The sequence below is a fragment of the Nicotiana tomentosiformis genome, chromosome 9 (genome assembly GCF_000390325.3).
Source record: "Nicotiana tomentosiformis chromosome 9, ASM39032v3, whole genome shotgun sequence".
Classification (NCBI taxonomy): domain Eukaryota; kingdom Viridiplantae; phylum Streptophyta; class Magnoliopsida; order Solanales; family Solanaceae; genus Nicotiana; species Nicotiana tomentosiformis.
Window position 1 is genome coordinate 79,786,772 of NC_090820.1, and position 17,547 is coordinate 79,804,318.

Consider the following 17,547-nt stretch of genomic DNA (forward strand, 5'->3'; position numbering starts at 1 on the left):
CAGGGGTTGGAACTGAACCTCACTATTAAACCGCCGCAATTTAGGCTTTTTTTTGTAGTGAGAGAGAAAAGAATATCACACAGTGTGGTTTTGTTTATCTTAAAATGATCGGATTATTAGAATGGATGGGTCGGATCTTTTGGGTTGGGTTAGAAAAATCCATGTGGACCACTAAATAAATGCTACATGTTCAATTAAAATGCTCATCAATGTCATGTCATTTTTCCGTTAAAAGTGGGGTATTTTTAAGCCTGAAAATAACATTAAGGGCAAATTTGAACAAATAGGTGGATGAAGGGCATTTTTGAGCCATTTCTAATTCGTTGAGAGCATTTTTGGCCCTTTTCCGAGTAAAATTTAAAGATCCGTGGGACTTACGCCCTATATCTTGGGGCTTACGCCTCGGCTCATCAGAGGTAAAACGCCCCGCCTCACACCCCATTTTAAAACATTGTCATCAGCGACGTGGGATTTGACTAATACTTTGTACAACTACCTCACTGGCTTTGCAAGTCCAGAAAACAAGGCTCATACTGAACAAAGCCCAACATATAATCGTAGCCCAAATACTCGTCATTTTCAGAAAATATCAAAGGATCCCAGATTTTGGTTCACCTTACCCTCTCATCCTCAAGTACTATTATAAAAAATAAAATTAAATGAACTATAATAAAATTCTGCAAAACCCAAATACTACTCTTATCTTCCTCCCAAGCTTAATGGATACTGCTAAAGCCTAAAAAGTCTCCACCTTTAACATCAAACTAATCAAAACCAGGTAAATTTATTCATATTCCTAGTCAAAAATTAAATCTTTAGTGTTGGGTCCAAGTTTCATGGAGCAGCTCATGTGCATATTATAGAAAAATGGCATCTTTTCCTCTTGTTTCAAATGACTGCTTATTAGTTTCTCACAAGAAATGGCAGCCCCATATTGGAAAGTTTGAACCTTTAAGTAGATTCAAGAATCAAACTTGCTCATTATCCAATTCTTGTTTTACCTCAAGTTGCGTGCCTTTGTTGGGGTTGAATTATAGATTGTATAAATCTCAATGTAATTACAAGAAATGGATGCTCCATTTTGGAAATTTTGAACCTTTAAAGAGATTCAAGAATCTATCTTGCTCATTTTCCAATTCTTGTTTTGGGTTGAATTATAGGTTCTGTAAATCTCAGAGTAGAGTACTACTTTGTAGTACTGGGGTTAGGTCACTGGTAAATGAGAAGGGAGATATAGAAACCCATTTGAACAAAACAGAAAGTAATGATATTCGTAGGAAGTTTTCGTTGAGATTGAGACCAAGGCTAAGATTATTGTCAAGAAGGTTGAAAAGGGTGTCTGTTAAATCTATGTTAAATGATTTTGGCAAGTTTTTGAGGAAGAATACAAGAAGAGTGACACTGTCAACTTCAATCTCAGTGGTATTGGGCTTGTGCTATTTGTTTCTAAGATTGACAGCAACTCCTTCTCCAAAGGTTGTTCCATATTCAGACTTGATTACTAGTCTTCAGGGAGGGACTGTAACTAAGGTTCAATTTGAGGAAGGCACGCGGCGTATTTACTACAATACAAACTTCAGTTGTCTTAAGAATGTTCAGGCAGGTGAAGCTAGTTCTTTAGTTCCTGCTGAAAGCGCGGCTGTTCAGACAGGTGAAGATAGTTCCTTAGTTCGTGCTGAAAGCGCGGTGATAATTGGGGAAAGCAAAGATATGGATAGCAACAAAGGTGGCAGGAGTAAAATGTCAAAAGCCCAACCTGTATGGCAGTTTTCGACGAGGAAGATTGATCATGATGAAGGATATCTTCTCAGTCTAATGAGGGAAAAGGGAACAGCATATGGATCAGCCCCTCAATCAGCACTTATGTCGATTAGGAGCTTATTGATTACTATCTTAACTTTATGGATTCCTTTGACTCCTTTAATGTGGCTTCTCTATCGTCAACTTTCTGCTGCCAATAGTCCTGCAAAAAAACGAAAGCCAAGTAACCAGGTGGTTGGCTTTAATGATGTCGAGGGTGTCGATGCTGCAAAAGTCGAACTTATGGAGGTAAGCAGCCATCATTCTGAACTCCACAGTAACTTTTAAGTTTTGTAATTCTGGTGATAGTCAGTTTATTATCTCTCAACTGGCAAGCGTTTTTCCTTCTTTTTCTTTTCCCTCCCTCACCTGTTAGGCTGGGAGTAGTAGTAGTCCTTTGTTGCTTCATTTGATGAGCTGTGATGCATTCAACTAGGTTTGTGTATACGGATGCTAATTCAATACTTTGATTCTGAAGATAAAAGCACATGCTTTTTGTATCCGGCAGTTTAAATAGAGAGGGAACTTAGACTTATGTGAATATTAGCATTCAGAGTTGCAACAATTAGTTTCTGATGAAATGACTTCCCCTGAAAAAGAAATGGATTCCCTCTTTTTTCAACTATAGTTCTTTATGTTCAGGCAATCCATTTCCAGTAAGAATAGTCTAAACTGAATTCGCGTGAAAACAATTTAGTACATTCTTTAACAAAGAGTTGATTGTCTATGTAATGGACATACATGTTGATCCATATTAACATAGCAATACAAGGGTTATTCAGTTTCAACCATTTCGGGTGACTAACACAATAGGCTCTGGCAGCTCTTTTCGCCGACTGTAAAAAATCTTTTTTGGCTTCCGACATGTTTAAACAAAATGCTAATTCTTTCAGACCAAATCGTCCAAAAAAGGCACAGTGACAATGTTCTCCTAGCTACATTCGTCCCATTACTTATTGTCTGTAATCTCCAATACATAATTGTTTTCTTCACTTTCCTTGATAACACCGATGATATGTTAAACAGTGAGAACACAATGGTCAAGTGCATTAGAAGTAATCTGTTCCTCTCCATGCTCCTTGCACAAGTACCACCAACTCATAAAAATCCTCCTCTCCGTCTTAAGTTGTTTTGCGTTAAGATAGCATTGCGCACTGAGCCAAGCAAAGAAAATTATTTTCTTCAGTGAAGCTTAAACCATTTTAAGCGAGAAACTTCTAACAGTCAAGGAGGAAAACGTAAACACCATGGAAGTACAACAATAGCTAGAAATTGAAATTCCTGATTTAGGAAATATCATAAAACTTGAATAGCTTCTTTCTCACATTTTTTGGGATGAAGTAAAGAAACTTTTGTTAATTCTGGCATCCAAAAGATGCATAATTAATAAAGCGTTAATGACAGCTTTTCAAAACTCAAGGCGCCAATGAAGTCCAAAATTAGATCTACATCAGTTACACCTATGCTTACACCTACAAAAAAGGTTCAAGAGGCATTTGCTTTTAGTGCAGGGATCGTTGCAGAGCTCTCTCTCTCTCTCTCTCTATATATATATATATATATATTGAAATTGTTTTTAGTTTCTTTTTCACAGTTCTGCTGCTATATATTAAGAGAAAAGCATACCTGCATATAGTCCTACAAACTTCAGCTATATTGCATGACTAAAGTTTCTACAAATTACTAATAGTAACACTGAGGCAAACCATCCCCCCTCTCCCAACCTTTTCTTTGATCCTGACTCATTTTTTACATTGCTAATGATTAAATGAGTATTTTTTTATGATAATGCCAAATATACTAGCCTATTCGGTTTATATTGTTGAATTTATTTCCTCAGATAAGGTGTCCAATTATTTCTCCTCCCAAGGAAGGTAAACAGGGTGTTGTGCAGTTCATATGCTGTTATTATTTCCTTGGAACGATAAGTGTGAAGAGTGAACCCAAGTAGATTGGTTTCACTTTACAAGCTAGTAAAGAATCTGTCTTATGTTGCATAGTACACCATTTTTATTCCTTATTGGATTGTGAACAATTCATTTTCTTGTTTGTAGGTAGTATTGTGTCTGCAAGGAGCTATAAACTTCAGTAAATTAGGGGCGAAGTTACCAAGAGGTGTACTGCTTGTAGGTCCACCTGGCACAGGAAAAACGTTACTAGCTCGTGCAGTGGCAGGAGAAGCAGGACTACCCTTTTTTTCCGTTTCTGCTAGTGAGTTTGTTGAAATGTTTGTTGGAAGAGGAGCAGCTCGCATTAGAGACCTTTTTAGCGTAGCAAGAAAGAATGCTCCGTCAATCATTTTCATCGATGAACTTGATGCTGTTGGAGGAAAGCGCGGCAGGAGTTTCAATGATGAAAGAGACCAAACTTTGAATCAGGTAAAACAAAGACTGGGACCTCTATCACCTCTTTGGTGGTGTCACTGTATTTATCCGATGACATCTTGATTGAGTCATAAGTTACCAGTAGTATCCTTCTGCTGTTTGTGCATCTTTAAGTTGGATGTTTATTATTAACATAGCAAAAGCAGTATAAAGCCATCAGTTTATCATTACTACTGCAAGTTGACCCGCTTTTAGTTATCTTCCCTAATCTGTTTTTTCTAAATAAACATTGAGGCCGATCTCCTCATTACCTTTCACCTGGGAATACTTTTCATAACCAGTCACGTTTATCATAAAAGTTATGTCATTGCTTTGCTGCCAAGCTGCTAATATTTAAGCTGAATTTAGGAATGTTTTGGTCATATCTTTCTTAAATGAGTTAGTTTATGAATACGAATGATGGTTGGAACTATGACGGACCATTGTACATTATGTTGCGCCTCCTTTTTAACAACAGGTTTTGATGTATATACGCTTGGCTATAAATTTTTTAATTTTATCAAACCCCTAATTTGCTTTAAAAGACAAATCATTTAGTATTGGAATGAACTGGACTGAAATAGATCGAACTGGATACAGAGGATCCATATAGCGGACTCGAACTAGCTCCTGATTGTCCGTTTGCTCAGGGTGTAGGAATTGAAACATTGTGCTACAAAATTGATATTTTTAGTTGTTGGTTATATTATGCATTTGTGGCCCTCAGAAAACCCTTCTGTTTTTCTAGTTGCTTACGGAGATGGACGGCTTTGACTCAGACTTGAACATCATTGTAATTGCTGCAACTAATAGACCAGAAGCTCTGGATCCAGCTTTATGTCGGCCTGGACGTTTCTCCAGGAAAATTTTAGTGGGGGAACCAGATGAAGATGGAAGGAGAAAGATCCTGGCCGTACACTTAAGAGGAGTGCCCCTTGAGGAAGACCTGGAGCTTGTTTGTGACCTGGTTGCATCTCTTACTCAAGGCTTTGTAGGTGCTGACCTTGCTAACATTGTCAATGAAGCTGCTTTACTTGCTGCTCGCAGAGGTAAGATTTAGACATATTGCACTTATTACCACTGTTTCATTGCATTCAAAAGTGCTTAGCCTCTTGTTGGTTGATTTGTGTAGCTAGCTAGTTTATGCATATTATTGTAAATGTGTATAATTGGTAGCTAGCTGTTTTATTTGTGTTACTATAAATGTGTACCAACTATAAGTGCCGTTCCTTCTCCCTCAGAAAAGGAAAAAGAAAAAATAAAGGAACTAAAAAGGAGGGCCAGAAATGGAAGAAAAAATTAGGAAGGTTTTTGATTGACGAGTATTCTATATCCCCTGCTCACCCCTGCATTAGCAGGGCTGTAATGTTTCTTTATTACAGCCAAGCACTTCTTCCTATTTAGTTCCATTTTTTTTAAAAGATAAATATGGTTTCCGTTTATATAGTACATGTAGAGCCTTCTTTCTCCCTCAGCTTAAGAATTTTGTTGCTGCTCTTTTATGAGATGGTGGAGAACTATGCTTCTTATTCTACCATCAAAGAAAAGACAACTTTGTTTTTCTGCTTTAACTGACAAGACTGATTGGCATAGTCTTTTCTAATAACAATGTTACATTTATATTCATGTTTTACAGGGGCTGATTCTGTCTCAAGGGAAGACATAATGGAATCCATAGAAAGAGCAAAATTTGGGATAAATGACAAGCAATTTAGCCAAGGTACAATAGGCAAGGAACTGGAAAAACTATTCCCTTGGGTTCCTTCTTTCATGAGGAGGAATAATATGAGAAGTGATGCAATACAAGGACCTTTGGGGTATCAAACACTCAGCTGAAATATATGTTCTTAACCCTCTTGTTTATATAATGTTTTCTCTACATGATCAAGAGTGTAATCCGCAGATGAGTTTAAATGGCGAATCATGGTCAGTGAAGATTCATATAGCCGATCCCAACTTGTTTGGGATTGAGGCATAGTTGTTGTATCATGAGTGTAACGCGGAAATTTATAGATGAAATTTTTTGGACTGCTGTTAACAGAGACGTAGTTGTTGCATTAGGACGTCACCATATTGTTTCGGGACTACTGCAATAATGTTTTTATAATTTGGAAATTTTATACTCAACCATAATCATCCAAGTAGCTCTGGGCACTGTTTTATGGTGGATGTACTAATATGAAATTTGTGAGCTTAGTTGATCAGTTACCTGAGTTGAATATATCCCTTTCTGCTAGGAAATTATATTGGCATTTATGAACATGAACTTTGATCATTTTCTTTTCCCAGCAAGTGCAATCTCCTTTTATTTTCTTTTCCCTATGCTAAGTGTTAACTTGAAAATTGTCATTGAGATATTTATAGGCAACAAATGGGTCCTTTCAAATATTTGTATGAAAAGTTGACTGTTTCTTTTCTGAAAGTAACACTACCCATCCAGGAAAAAATTATTCAGGCATGTAATTTGTGTTCATTGGTGGTCTTATTAATGATTTGGTTTTGCTTTAGATCATTGAAGCAGTTCCCTGTTGTTTGCAGTGCCCATGCATCTACTCATTAGTGTGTGACAATAAGGGTGAACTAACTCTCTCTTTATATATATATATATATATATATATATATATATATATATATATATATATATATATATATATATGTGTGTGTGTGTGTGTGTGTGTGTACGAATTGACTTTGTATCCAACAATTATCATACAGACTTAACTATAAACTACCATCAAGGGTTGTGGTAGGATGGATATCATCCTGCTACCCTTAATCATACGTCTCACCTTTGAACTCTGAGAAGGGAAAAATTCTGATAGGAACGCTTTCCCCTTTAATTGGTGTGAATGCGCTAAGTCATGCTAATGCGGGTACAGGACGCTGATGGGAAGAAGACTTACCTGTAAACTAGCTTTCTCCTACATAGATCTTTATTCTCTAGTCTTTCAAGAAGTCTTAGACGTCAAAAACCCGTTTTACGTGGATCCTACATCAAACTAAAGAAGGCAATTATATGTTGAGATTAATGTAATCATTTTCTAGTAGAGATCGATGTGAGAAACCAAAGTGCAAAAATATGAGTCGAAACAGTAATAGGCATTTTAGGAAATTTCCCTGTCGATTGATATTGCTCGAAAATTGCTATGCAAGCGCATCAAGAAACACAGACAGTACGTTAGACTAGACTGCTTCATAGAGACATGAATGCGATATACTTCGTGCACTTATAATGGATCCATATTTACTGAAGAAGATAGAGACAGTTTCTATTAATTCCAATAATGAACAATACTAAGAACAAGGAACTAAAATAAAAGGAAAACAAGAATGGAGGGAGGTTCCAGAATGCTCCAACAAGAGCTAAGCCAAAATAAAGAAAATACTTAGTATTCGCGTAAGGATCTTCTCCGCAGCTATCTCACTTTATATCCATATAGCCTTGTCTTAGCCAGGGTCCCAAACGTCATTTGACAGGTTCTTTGGCGGATATTTGGGCATGCTTCTCTTTTTAATGGATCCACTTTCACCACCTTTGTTATCTTGGGCCGCATTCATAACAATACCCCCACTGTCAATAAGAACCTTGTCCTCAAGGTTCAGATTAGGAAAAACGGTTGTAGAACACTCCCACCAAATTTCTCCAGACCAAAGTGCTCCATTGTAGGAAATACTGCTTTTGAAACTGTAGGGGGATAGAGCTCCATTGCCAATGATATGCAGGCACCACCAAAATTAAGTCCCACCAAAAACACCCTCTCCCCGTCAGCAAGCTTTTCAAGAAAATCATGGAGTGGTTTTGCATACTGTGATAGGCTGGTGATGCTATTTGTGTCAAAAGAATGAATGTTTGAACTAGTTAACTTTACTGCAGTCATTTTAAATCCAGCCTTGTCTAACAGCGCAATGGTTTTATACCAACACCAAGCTCTTAATCCACCACAATGGACAAGGATATAATGGTTCTTCTTTAAATCATCAATTGTTAATTCCTTGATTCTATCCATGGTCAAGATATCACTCCTTGATTCGAGGTACCTTATTGTAGAGCCAAGATCAGAAGAGCATGCATATTTATACCTTCACATCATATCATCAAATACCTTGTGTGGAGTGGTCACTGCTCTATTAGGACAAGGAACTGCTGCGAAAATGTCCTTCGCTGGCTTTATATTGAACATCTTGCTGCCAAACTCCATGTAAAGCTTCTGTCCAGATTCGCTGACCCATAATTTTCCTTCGACATTGCTCAACCAAATAGCTAGCATTATCGCCAGCACAAGATCCTGTTGCACATTTTCTGATAACAAGTCTAGCTGCTGAACCGGGATCAAATGGGAAATGAAGTAATGAGCAGTCACATTTTTAGGCATAAGCGCATACCTATACAGTCCACTAGATTCAGGCATTTGATCGAACATGTTGTAAGCAACTCTAGGTCGCTCAAAATGTAAACAAAACTCCAGCTGACTGTTGAAGAAAACAATACCCAAATCAGGTTCTCGAAAGCAAGTACGAAATCCTAAATCAAATTCTACCTCAGAGTATGTGATAATAGGAGCAACAGGCAGAACTTTGAAACCCTCTAGCTCTGACAATGTATCCCCAACTTTAATAACAAGAGATTGTGGATCAAGAGCTGTTGAGGTTTCATCGACTAAACTAAAGTCACTCTCATTGACAATGACTAACCCAACACCGCAATACTAAAAAAGGGAAAAACCGACTGCCAAAATGGATGATGTTGGTCGGTAATTGGCAAAAACCGACCGATTTGTGGCTGTCGGTAAACGTGTAGTCGACAGAGCCAACCTACATTTCAGTCGGTGAATTAAATTCCACAAGCCACCAAAAAAGAAAAAAACCAACCGAAATTGTCCATACTTTTATTTATGTAATAAAAAATACACAATCTGAGAATTAAACCGGGGTCTATACTGAAAAATATTCAACATGTTATAAGGTCACCTAAACCGACTATATATAGCAAGTGAAATTAAACTTGTTACACAGAAAATAAAACATATATACAACATGTTATAATAGATTAAATTATGTTGACGGTGTATATAAGTCAAATCTTAATTAGGATAATCATCCACCAGTAACATGTGGAGATTGTTTCGTCCACTGATTAACAAGTGTTGGACAGAATTAAAGTTGTCCTAATCAAATGGCACTGATGTCGTCCGATATTTATTCAAAGCTGCACACATATTGTCGCACATCCCTTCTTGCAGCCTATATAAACCTTAGCCATTTGTTTTATTTTTTCAACATCACTAGTGATCAGTAACAAAAAACATTCTCTATTTATATTATTTATTTTGTACGTACGTTTAGTTCCTATTGCAAGATGGATTCTCAGAAAGCCAGTTACCATGCAGGAGAAGTTAAGGGCCAAACTCAGGTAATGATCCGTCTCAAACTTTACATTCTTTAATTAAGCAGATAGATAAATGTTGGATTAATTGACATGTGGTGTTGGCTCATAATATATATTCTGCTGAATATATATTTCAGGAGAAAGCTAGCCAGATGATGGACAAAGCTAGAGATACAGTCCAATCTGCTCAGCAATCCATGCAGGAGGTTTGCCATGTCACCTTCTATTTTCTCCCTCTGTTTCATTTTATATAGCAGTGGAATTGAATATGAAGAATAAGTAATTAAGAAAGAAAGACTTCGTCTGGCATATATTATAATTACCCTTCGAACTCATGGCCTTAAATATACCATAATATTTCTATAGTTATAATTTATTAGAGCATGCCATATTATTATAAAAGAGGAAGTTTTATAAAGTAAAAGAGTTTTCTAATTAATATAGAAAAGTATCATCTTTTCATAACAGACGAATTACCGCTATATAAAATTGAGCAGAGGAAACAGTAATATTGCATATATATAGAGAGAGATACAGAGAGAGGGAGAAGGAGAGAAAATTATATTAAATGCTCTTTAATTAATATCATAATATTAAGTCATTAAAATTGATGGCAGACTGGGCAGCAGATGAAGGCTAAGGCACAAGGGGCTGCTGATGCAGTGAAAGATACTGTTGGAGCCAACAAGTGAATTGGAGAAATTCGATTTTTGGTTTTCTTTAGTATTTATTTCGTTTTCGTAACCGACATAACTTATTTTGGATTGAGGCATAGTTACTGTTATTTCTTTATTTAGTATTAGTATTGAGATAAAGGCATTAAGTTCGTTAAAGAGCTAGTGCATATATAGGTCTCTTCTTTCAACATGTAGATCGAGAGACCACTCAGTGAATTTCATTAATTATTCATTAAATACCTATGTTCAACGCATGCATTTCATTGTTTTCAACTTCTCCTAATTAAGGGTATTATCTTTCCGTGGCACTTAATAATACCGGAGTCCATCATTCTAATAAAGGGATTCACAAAAGTGTAAAATCGCACACTTAAAAAAAGTTAGAAACACTATCGACCTAAAACAATTTTAATTTGAGTTATCTTCATCTCTGCACTAAAATCGGCTTCCTTTATGTCAAGAGATTCATTACACACAAAAGAATTTAATTTTTATCCTATTTACATAATATAATTTTTCGATAAATGAGATTCAATTGAACCTTATTCGAACTATGTAGCTCCAGCTCATAGACACTGGAAACTGCGCGATGAAGTTGTACAATATGATATATGAAATCATAAAAACTCATTAATTGCAAAAACTAGAAGAACCAATGAGCTGATAATATATATTTTTATTATGCTAATCACGGCCTTCACTGTAAAAGGCTATATTCTTTGCCATGCAAAAACAAGTTAGAGCAATACACAGGTATACAATGTAGATAGAAACTTATATAACAAAAAGTTTGGCAAATGTACATAAGTAATGTTCAATTACAAAACAGTTAAGAATTTGGAATCAGGTTTAGGGGGTCGACGACTAAAAAGCAGTAACAGATAGATATTGATAGAAGTATGATACTATCGGTATGATTGTAATACCAAACTAATTATTATTTAGTTTGATTAAGGGAATGGTTTAATTCCAAATTTTTGTGCTAGAACATTATAAATATATTGCGCAAAATCAAGTCAAGATAAGTGTTTTATAATAATTATGTAAAACAAATTTTCTAGTTCATTAAATGTAATCGGGGTATAGTTATTATAAATTCCATGTCTCAGTTTGATACTCTTTATAACATTATAAGTTTGCATTGTAAAACTTAATTCGACGTATCAAATAAATCAAGCGGAAGTCTAAAATAATTAATTAAACTATCAGTAATTATATATAATTGATTGATATTCGTACTCTTAACCTAGGGAATAAATTAAGTGTTTAATGTTGAATTAAAATTTTTAATAAAGATTGCGATTAGGAGTAATTCATAATTTATTATGCTAAGAATAGTCCATATTGAAAAGAGTCCTTACCATAATATTTAAGCCCTATATATTAATTATGTGGTCCCTGTGATGCCTAAGTTAAATAAGGATTTTAAGAAGTTGTTACTTGATTGGAAGAAAATATTAGTTAACCTAATCCTAATTTATCTTGGAAAGCAAGAAGTCTCAAAAACGTTACTCGATAAGATGCAGGAGGGAAAATCTTAATGTTTGTGGATATCTTCTAGGTTCAAGAGGTATATACGAATTTTTTCTTTAATAACATACGTTGATGTATTATCTATATTATATGCAAGATGATCTTGGTTGCTTTCGCTGCACATGATTTACACAAAACATTTCACTTGCCACTTAATAATTTAGGAAATTTGTGATATTTTAGGCGAATCCCATATTGGCAAAATACAAAACGATGTCGGATACATACGGAAGCAAACCTTAAATTCTAGTAACGCATTAAAGCCGTACAAACCTAATCCTACAGCAGACATTATCAATCAATATACAAAAGATAAGTAATTATGTAGTTGAATGGACATTTTTAAATCACTATTTATATTTTGAACTGTTAAAATATTTTGAAAAATAGCCAAATTCTAACGATAACCAGAATTGTGTAGCTACAATACTGAAAATTCTAGTGATCCCTTAAGATTTGTGGTAAATCCTTATGATCACCATAACTGTTGCGACCTTTAATTATACCTAGCATACTTTAAAATTCTAGCTCTTAAAGAAAATCCTATCTAAAAATTTTGGAATGAAGTAGAGGCACATTGTGTCATTCGCCCTATACAAAATGATTTTAAAAAAAGAGTAATTTTGTATAGAATTATAAAAGAAAAAGTAAGAAAAGAATACACACTTCTTTAATCCTTACTTTCGGCCGAACGGATTTTCAGCTCCAGCGTTGTATCTCAACGGCAAGTGAATATTTTGTGTTCTGTCCTCTTTACATTTACTTAAAATGTTATCCTTCGCTAACCTATATCGCTTAAGTTGATGTTCCTTTTTTTTTTTTCCCTTCTTATTTCCCGCTTTTTATTTTGATTTCTACTATTTTGGGAATTGGGTTTTCTTTGAATGAATTTTTTTAGTTTATTGTGTGAAACCCATGTTAATTTTGTTGTATGTCCGTAAAGAAAGCAATTATTTTGAATTAAAGATGTTTTTCGTTTTATAATTACGGTGGCCAGCTTGCTCTAGCATATTCACCGATAACTCTGCCTACCATAGAAGAAATCACCTCACGTTTCTTTTTCCATTTATATTCATCTTACAACTCTTTCTATACCTAAAACTTATCCATCAAAGGGTGCAACCAAGTGGTTAAGAAAGTTCGAGGAGGACCACGAGGTCTCGGGTTTTACTCCTAGCAGAATAAATAAACATTAATTGATTTCTTACTATCTACCTAAGCCTTGATGAATAAAGTTATTCACTATCCGTGCGGGTGGGACGTTCTCCACATATTAGAGCTCAGTTTGTGCTAGCTTCAGACAAGCCTTACTCTGATTCAGGTAAAAAGAGAGGTTATGATGCACAGACAGGAAGTGAGGGACACAATGAACATGGTTATGATGCGCAAAAGGGACCAAGTGGTCCTGGTTACAATGCATAGACAGAGACCGGGACATGGTTATGATACACAGAAAGCACCTGACTATGATGGATACAGAGGATTTGTATATGATGCACAACCAAAGTCTCCAGCTATGATCCGTCATCCAAAGGCACTGTTGCAACTCAAGGACAGGCAACTCAAGGGTTATCCTACTCCACCTGGTCATGTTGGACGGGGATATGATACAACATCACACGTTGGAAAAAGTGACAAAACAGTAAGACCATAGGGGAGGATTCAAGCGCAAAAGGGATAAGTGCACTCCAAATTACGTGAACCAATTTGTCAATTTGTCGTCCCAATCTCAGAAAGGGAACCAACTCTGCCACATCTGTTAGAGGCAGAGTAGTACTATTTTTCAGCTATCCACAAACGAGTCGCTCAGGTATATGAACTAATAAAGATTTGAGATTATCTCAATTGAAATATTAGAAGAGAAATGAACGAGAAGGTTCTAGAATGAGAGCTCCATTTGAGAGAAAAACCGAGCTAAGATATTTCTCAAATCATGATGGATACAATGAGTTTTGATCTGTATATATACACTACAACTAAAGCTAACTAACTTTACTAACTCTTCCGTTAAATCTATAACTCCCAATCCAATAATTAGTTATAACTAACTATCAGTCTAAACTCACTAGCTCACGTGCTGGTCACGTGCCATTCCTTTCTCAATACTCCTCCTCAAGCTAGGTGGTACAAATAGATTGAGCACTCCTAGCTTGCTCATCAGGTACTCATGTTGTGATCTTTCCAGGGCCCTTGTAAACAAGTCTGCGTCTTGGTCATTAGACATTACATACTTGGTTCTGACAATGCCTTGCTGAATTCTCTCCCGATGAAATGCAGATCTATCTCTATTTGGTTTGTACGCTCGTGAAATATGGGATTTGCAGCAATTTGAATTGCTGTTTTGCTGTCACAATGCAACTCCACTAGCAATTCAACCTCTACACCCAACTCTTTGCATAGTCCTGTTAGCCATAAGATCTCCGAAACTCCTGCTGCCATGCTCTTGTACACTGCTTATGTTGAGCTTCTCGATACTGTACACTGCTTCTTTGATTTCTAGGATACTAGAGAACTTCCTAGCTTCATCACATATCCTGTTACTAATCTTCTAGAGACTGGGCATCACTGGGCATGATGCCTAGTCAGCATCCCGTAAAGCTGTGAGCTTTGTAGACAGTTTGGAGCTCATCATCAAGCCTAATCCTGGAGCACCTTTAATGTACCTGACAACCCTAACTGCTGCTTCCATGTGTGACTTCTTTGGACAGTGCATGAACTGATTTAACACATGTACTGCATAGCATATGTCTGGCCTTGTCATGGTGAGGTACAACAGCTTCCCCACCAGCATTTGATATGGTCCTGCATCTGCCAACTTCTCATCTTCTTTTCAGTTTGTGTATTGATCGTATTCCATAGTAATAAATCTCTGATTGCATTCCATTGGTGTATTTGCTGGTTTTGATCCTGCCAGTCCAAGTTCAGTGATCAATTCCATTGTAAACTTCATTTGGTTCATCAATATCCCTTCTTTGGACCTTGCTATTTTAATTCCAAGAAAAAAACTTTAATTCCCCTAAGTCTTTAATTTTGAAATTGCACTGCAATATGGACTTATCAGACACTGATCATTCCCGGTTATGAGAATATTATCTACATATACTAGAATGATCACTAACTTTGTGCCTTGTTTCCTTGCGAACAAAGAATAATCAAAATGGCTCTGCACAAAACCTGAACTGAGTAGTGCCTCAGTCAATTTCAGATTCCATTGTTTGGAAGCTTGCTTCAAACTATAAAGGGATTTATATAGCCTACATACTTTCTCCCCCTGGCTTGAAAATCCCTGAGGTATGCACACATAGACTTCTTTAGTGAGATTCCCTTGGAGAAATGCATTGTAAATATTCATCTAGTGCAAATTCCAATTGTTTGCTGCTACTAAGTCTAGGACAACACTCACTGTCACCATCTTGACTACAGGAGAAAAAGTTTTTTGGTAGTCTAACCCCTCTACTTGATTGTATCCTTTTGCTACTAGTCTGCCTTGTATCTTTCAATCTCTCCATTGGCTCAATACTTTATCTTGAATATCCATTTACACCCAATAGGAACCTTTCCTGCTGGTAAGTCTACCAATGTCCAAGTTCCATTTTCTTTGAGTATAGTCAACTCTTGGTTTATAGCTTCAATTCATTTGGAATATGCTGCAGCTTCCTCATAGCTCACATACTCTCTTATGATGGTAATTTTGGATAGGTAAGACTGATATTTGGCTGACACACCAGCATGACTCAAGTAGCTTTGCATTGAATACTTGTAAGGATGTTTCCCAGCAGAACCTGTCTAGGACCCATTGCAGACATAATCTTGCATCCACACACGCTCTTTGACAGTCCTGGATGATTTTCTGAGCTGACTATCTGTGTTATTGAGTGTAGTTTCTTTTGAAAAAGACTGTCTGAGGCTGTGTATCTTCAAAAGGCAATGAATGTGGTGATGATAGTTGTTCATCTGCAATAGGTGATGCTTCTTGAGAGGGTGTTCCCTCATCTAGTGGTCCTGCTAATCCTGGATCATCACCACTATTAGCAGGTGCATTATCACTACTAGCAGGTGAGTCTATCACACTATTGGAAAAAGTTGTAGCTTCCCTTCCTTTAGCAATTGAAAGGGAAATATGTGTTCCATGAATCTGACATCCCTGCTGACAAAGAAAGTGTTAGTTAAAATGTTATATAGTATGTAACCCTTTTGGGATGATCCATCAGTACAGCCCCAACTGATCTGGCTGAAAATTTATCTCATTCTCCTATTGTTTTAGCAAAGCATAAACAACCTATAGTTCTCATATGCTGCAATGATGGTGCTCTCCCATACAACACCTCAAAGGATGATTTTCCTGACAACACTGATAATGGAAGCGTGTTAATTACATAAACTGCTGCCTGCACACACTCCCCCCAAAACTTAAGAGGCAAATGACCCTGCAGTTTAATGGCTCTATCCACTTCCAGTATATGTCTGTGTTTCCTTTCCACAATCCTATTTTGCTGTGGGGTCTGGACACAGGAACTCTGATGGATGATTGCATTAGATTGAAACAAACTGTTGCATTCAGAATTAAAAAACTCAGATCTATTATCACTTCTTAAGACTTTCATTGTTACATCAAACTGAGTCTTTATTAAGGCTAGAAATTGTCTCAAGCATATAACCACATTACTCTTAAGCCTCAACAAGTAAATCCATACCATTATACTACAGTCATATACTATAGTAAGAAACAATTTATGTCCACTATGAGTTGAAACTCTATATGGACCCCATACATCTACATGTATCAATTGAAAAGGCTTAATTGATCTATTTGTACTCTTTGAGAAAGGCAATCTTCCTTGTCTAGCTAAAGGATTGATTGTGCATTCCTTTATTCTATCACCACCAGTCTTGAACTTCATGTTTGGAATTTATTTCACTACTTTATCTGGAGCATGTCCAAATCTTCCATGCCATACTCCCAAGTCCTCCTCCTTTATAGAATCATTATGTAGGTGTATAGCTACAACCTTAGCTTCAATTCTCCAGTGCTGCAGGTTGTACAGACTATCCAGTTCCTTACCAATCCCCTTTACCTTTCCACTGTGAAGGTCTTGTATTATCCAAAAATCAGGATAAAAGGATATGAAGCATCTTACGTCCCTTGTAAGTTTGGAAACAGACAACAAGTTGTATTTAAAATCTGAAATGTAATACACTTTCTTAATGATGCCACTTTCTCTAGTGCGTGCAATGTCTAGTGAGGTGCCATCAGGTAAGTACACCTTTGGTTCATTTCTTATGCTACCAGTGTCTATCTTATCAAGCTATTCTCTGGTGTGAACTATATGATTGGTTGTACCAGAATCTACTATCCAATTTTCATTCTTAGTGATAGAATTCGTAGTTGTACCTGCAAAGTGCTTCATGTTATCACCTGTATCCTTATTGATCGGCTTTAGGATCTGGTCATACTGTTCCTGAGTGAACATGATTTCCTGTCCTTGTGCTGGATTTCCCACAGGTGTATTCATCACCTGCTGCCCCTCCCGTGACACTACATTGACCATTATTTTTGTCATTGACTGTTGTCCCTCTTGTGTTGTAGTATTAATCATAGGTCATTGAGGAAAACCAGTTACTTTGTTCCTCATTTTGAAGTCAGATGGGTACCAATGTATCTTGAAGCAGGTTTCTCTTGTGTGTCCTTTATAATTGCAGTAGTCACATAACAAATTGTTTCTTCTAGGCTTGTAATTGTTTCCTGAGTTCACTCCTCCTTTATTACTAAATAATGCTGTTTCATCTG

The 17,547-nt window shown here is 36.5% G+C and overlaps 2 protein-coding genes across 2 annotated transcripts; both read left to right on the plus strand.

Moving 5' to 3' along the window:
• Positions 1 to 682: 682 nt before the first annotated feature.
• On the plus strand, positions 683 to 6,438 carry LOC104112659 (probable inactive ATP-dependent zinc metalloprotease FTSHI 3, chloroplastic). The gene is made up of 4 exons (XM_009622644.4): positions 683 to 2,049; positions 3,855 to 4,178; positions 4,912 to 5,212; positions 5,800 to 6,438. The coding sequence occupies exons 1-4, from the start codon at positions 868 to 870 to the stop codon at positions 5,997 to 5,999; spliced, it is 2,007 nt and encodes a 668-aa protein (XP_009620939.1). The 5' UTR covers positions 683 to 867; the 3' UTR covers positions 6,000 to 6,438.
• A 2,977-nt stretch (positions 6,439 to 9,415) lies between these two features.
• On the plus strand, positions 9,416 to 10,463 carry LOC104112661 (late embryogenesis abundant protein 2). The gene is made up of 3 exons (XM_009622646.4): positions 9,416 to 9,573; positions 9,687 to 9,755; positions 10,167 to 10,463. Exons 1-3 carry the CDS (start codon positions 9,520 to 9,522, stop codon positions 10,239 to 10,241), a joined length of 198 nt encoding a protein of 65 aa, XP_009620941.1. The 5' UTR covers positions 9,416 to 9,519; the 3' UTR covers positions 10,242 to 10,463.
• Positions 10,464 to 17,547: the final 7,084 nt, after the last annotated feature.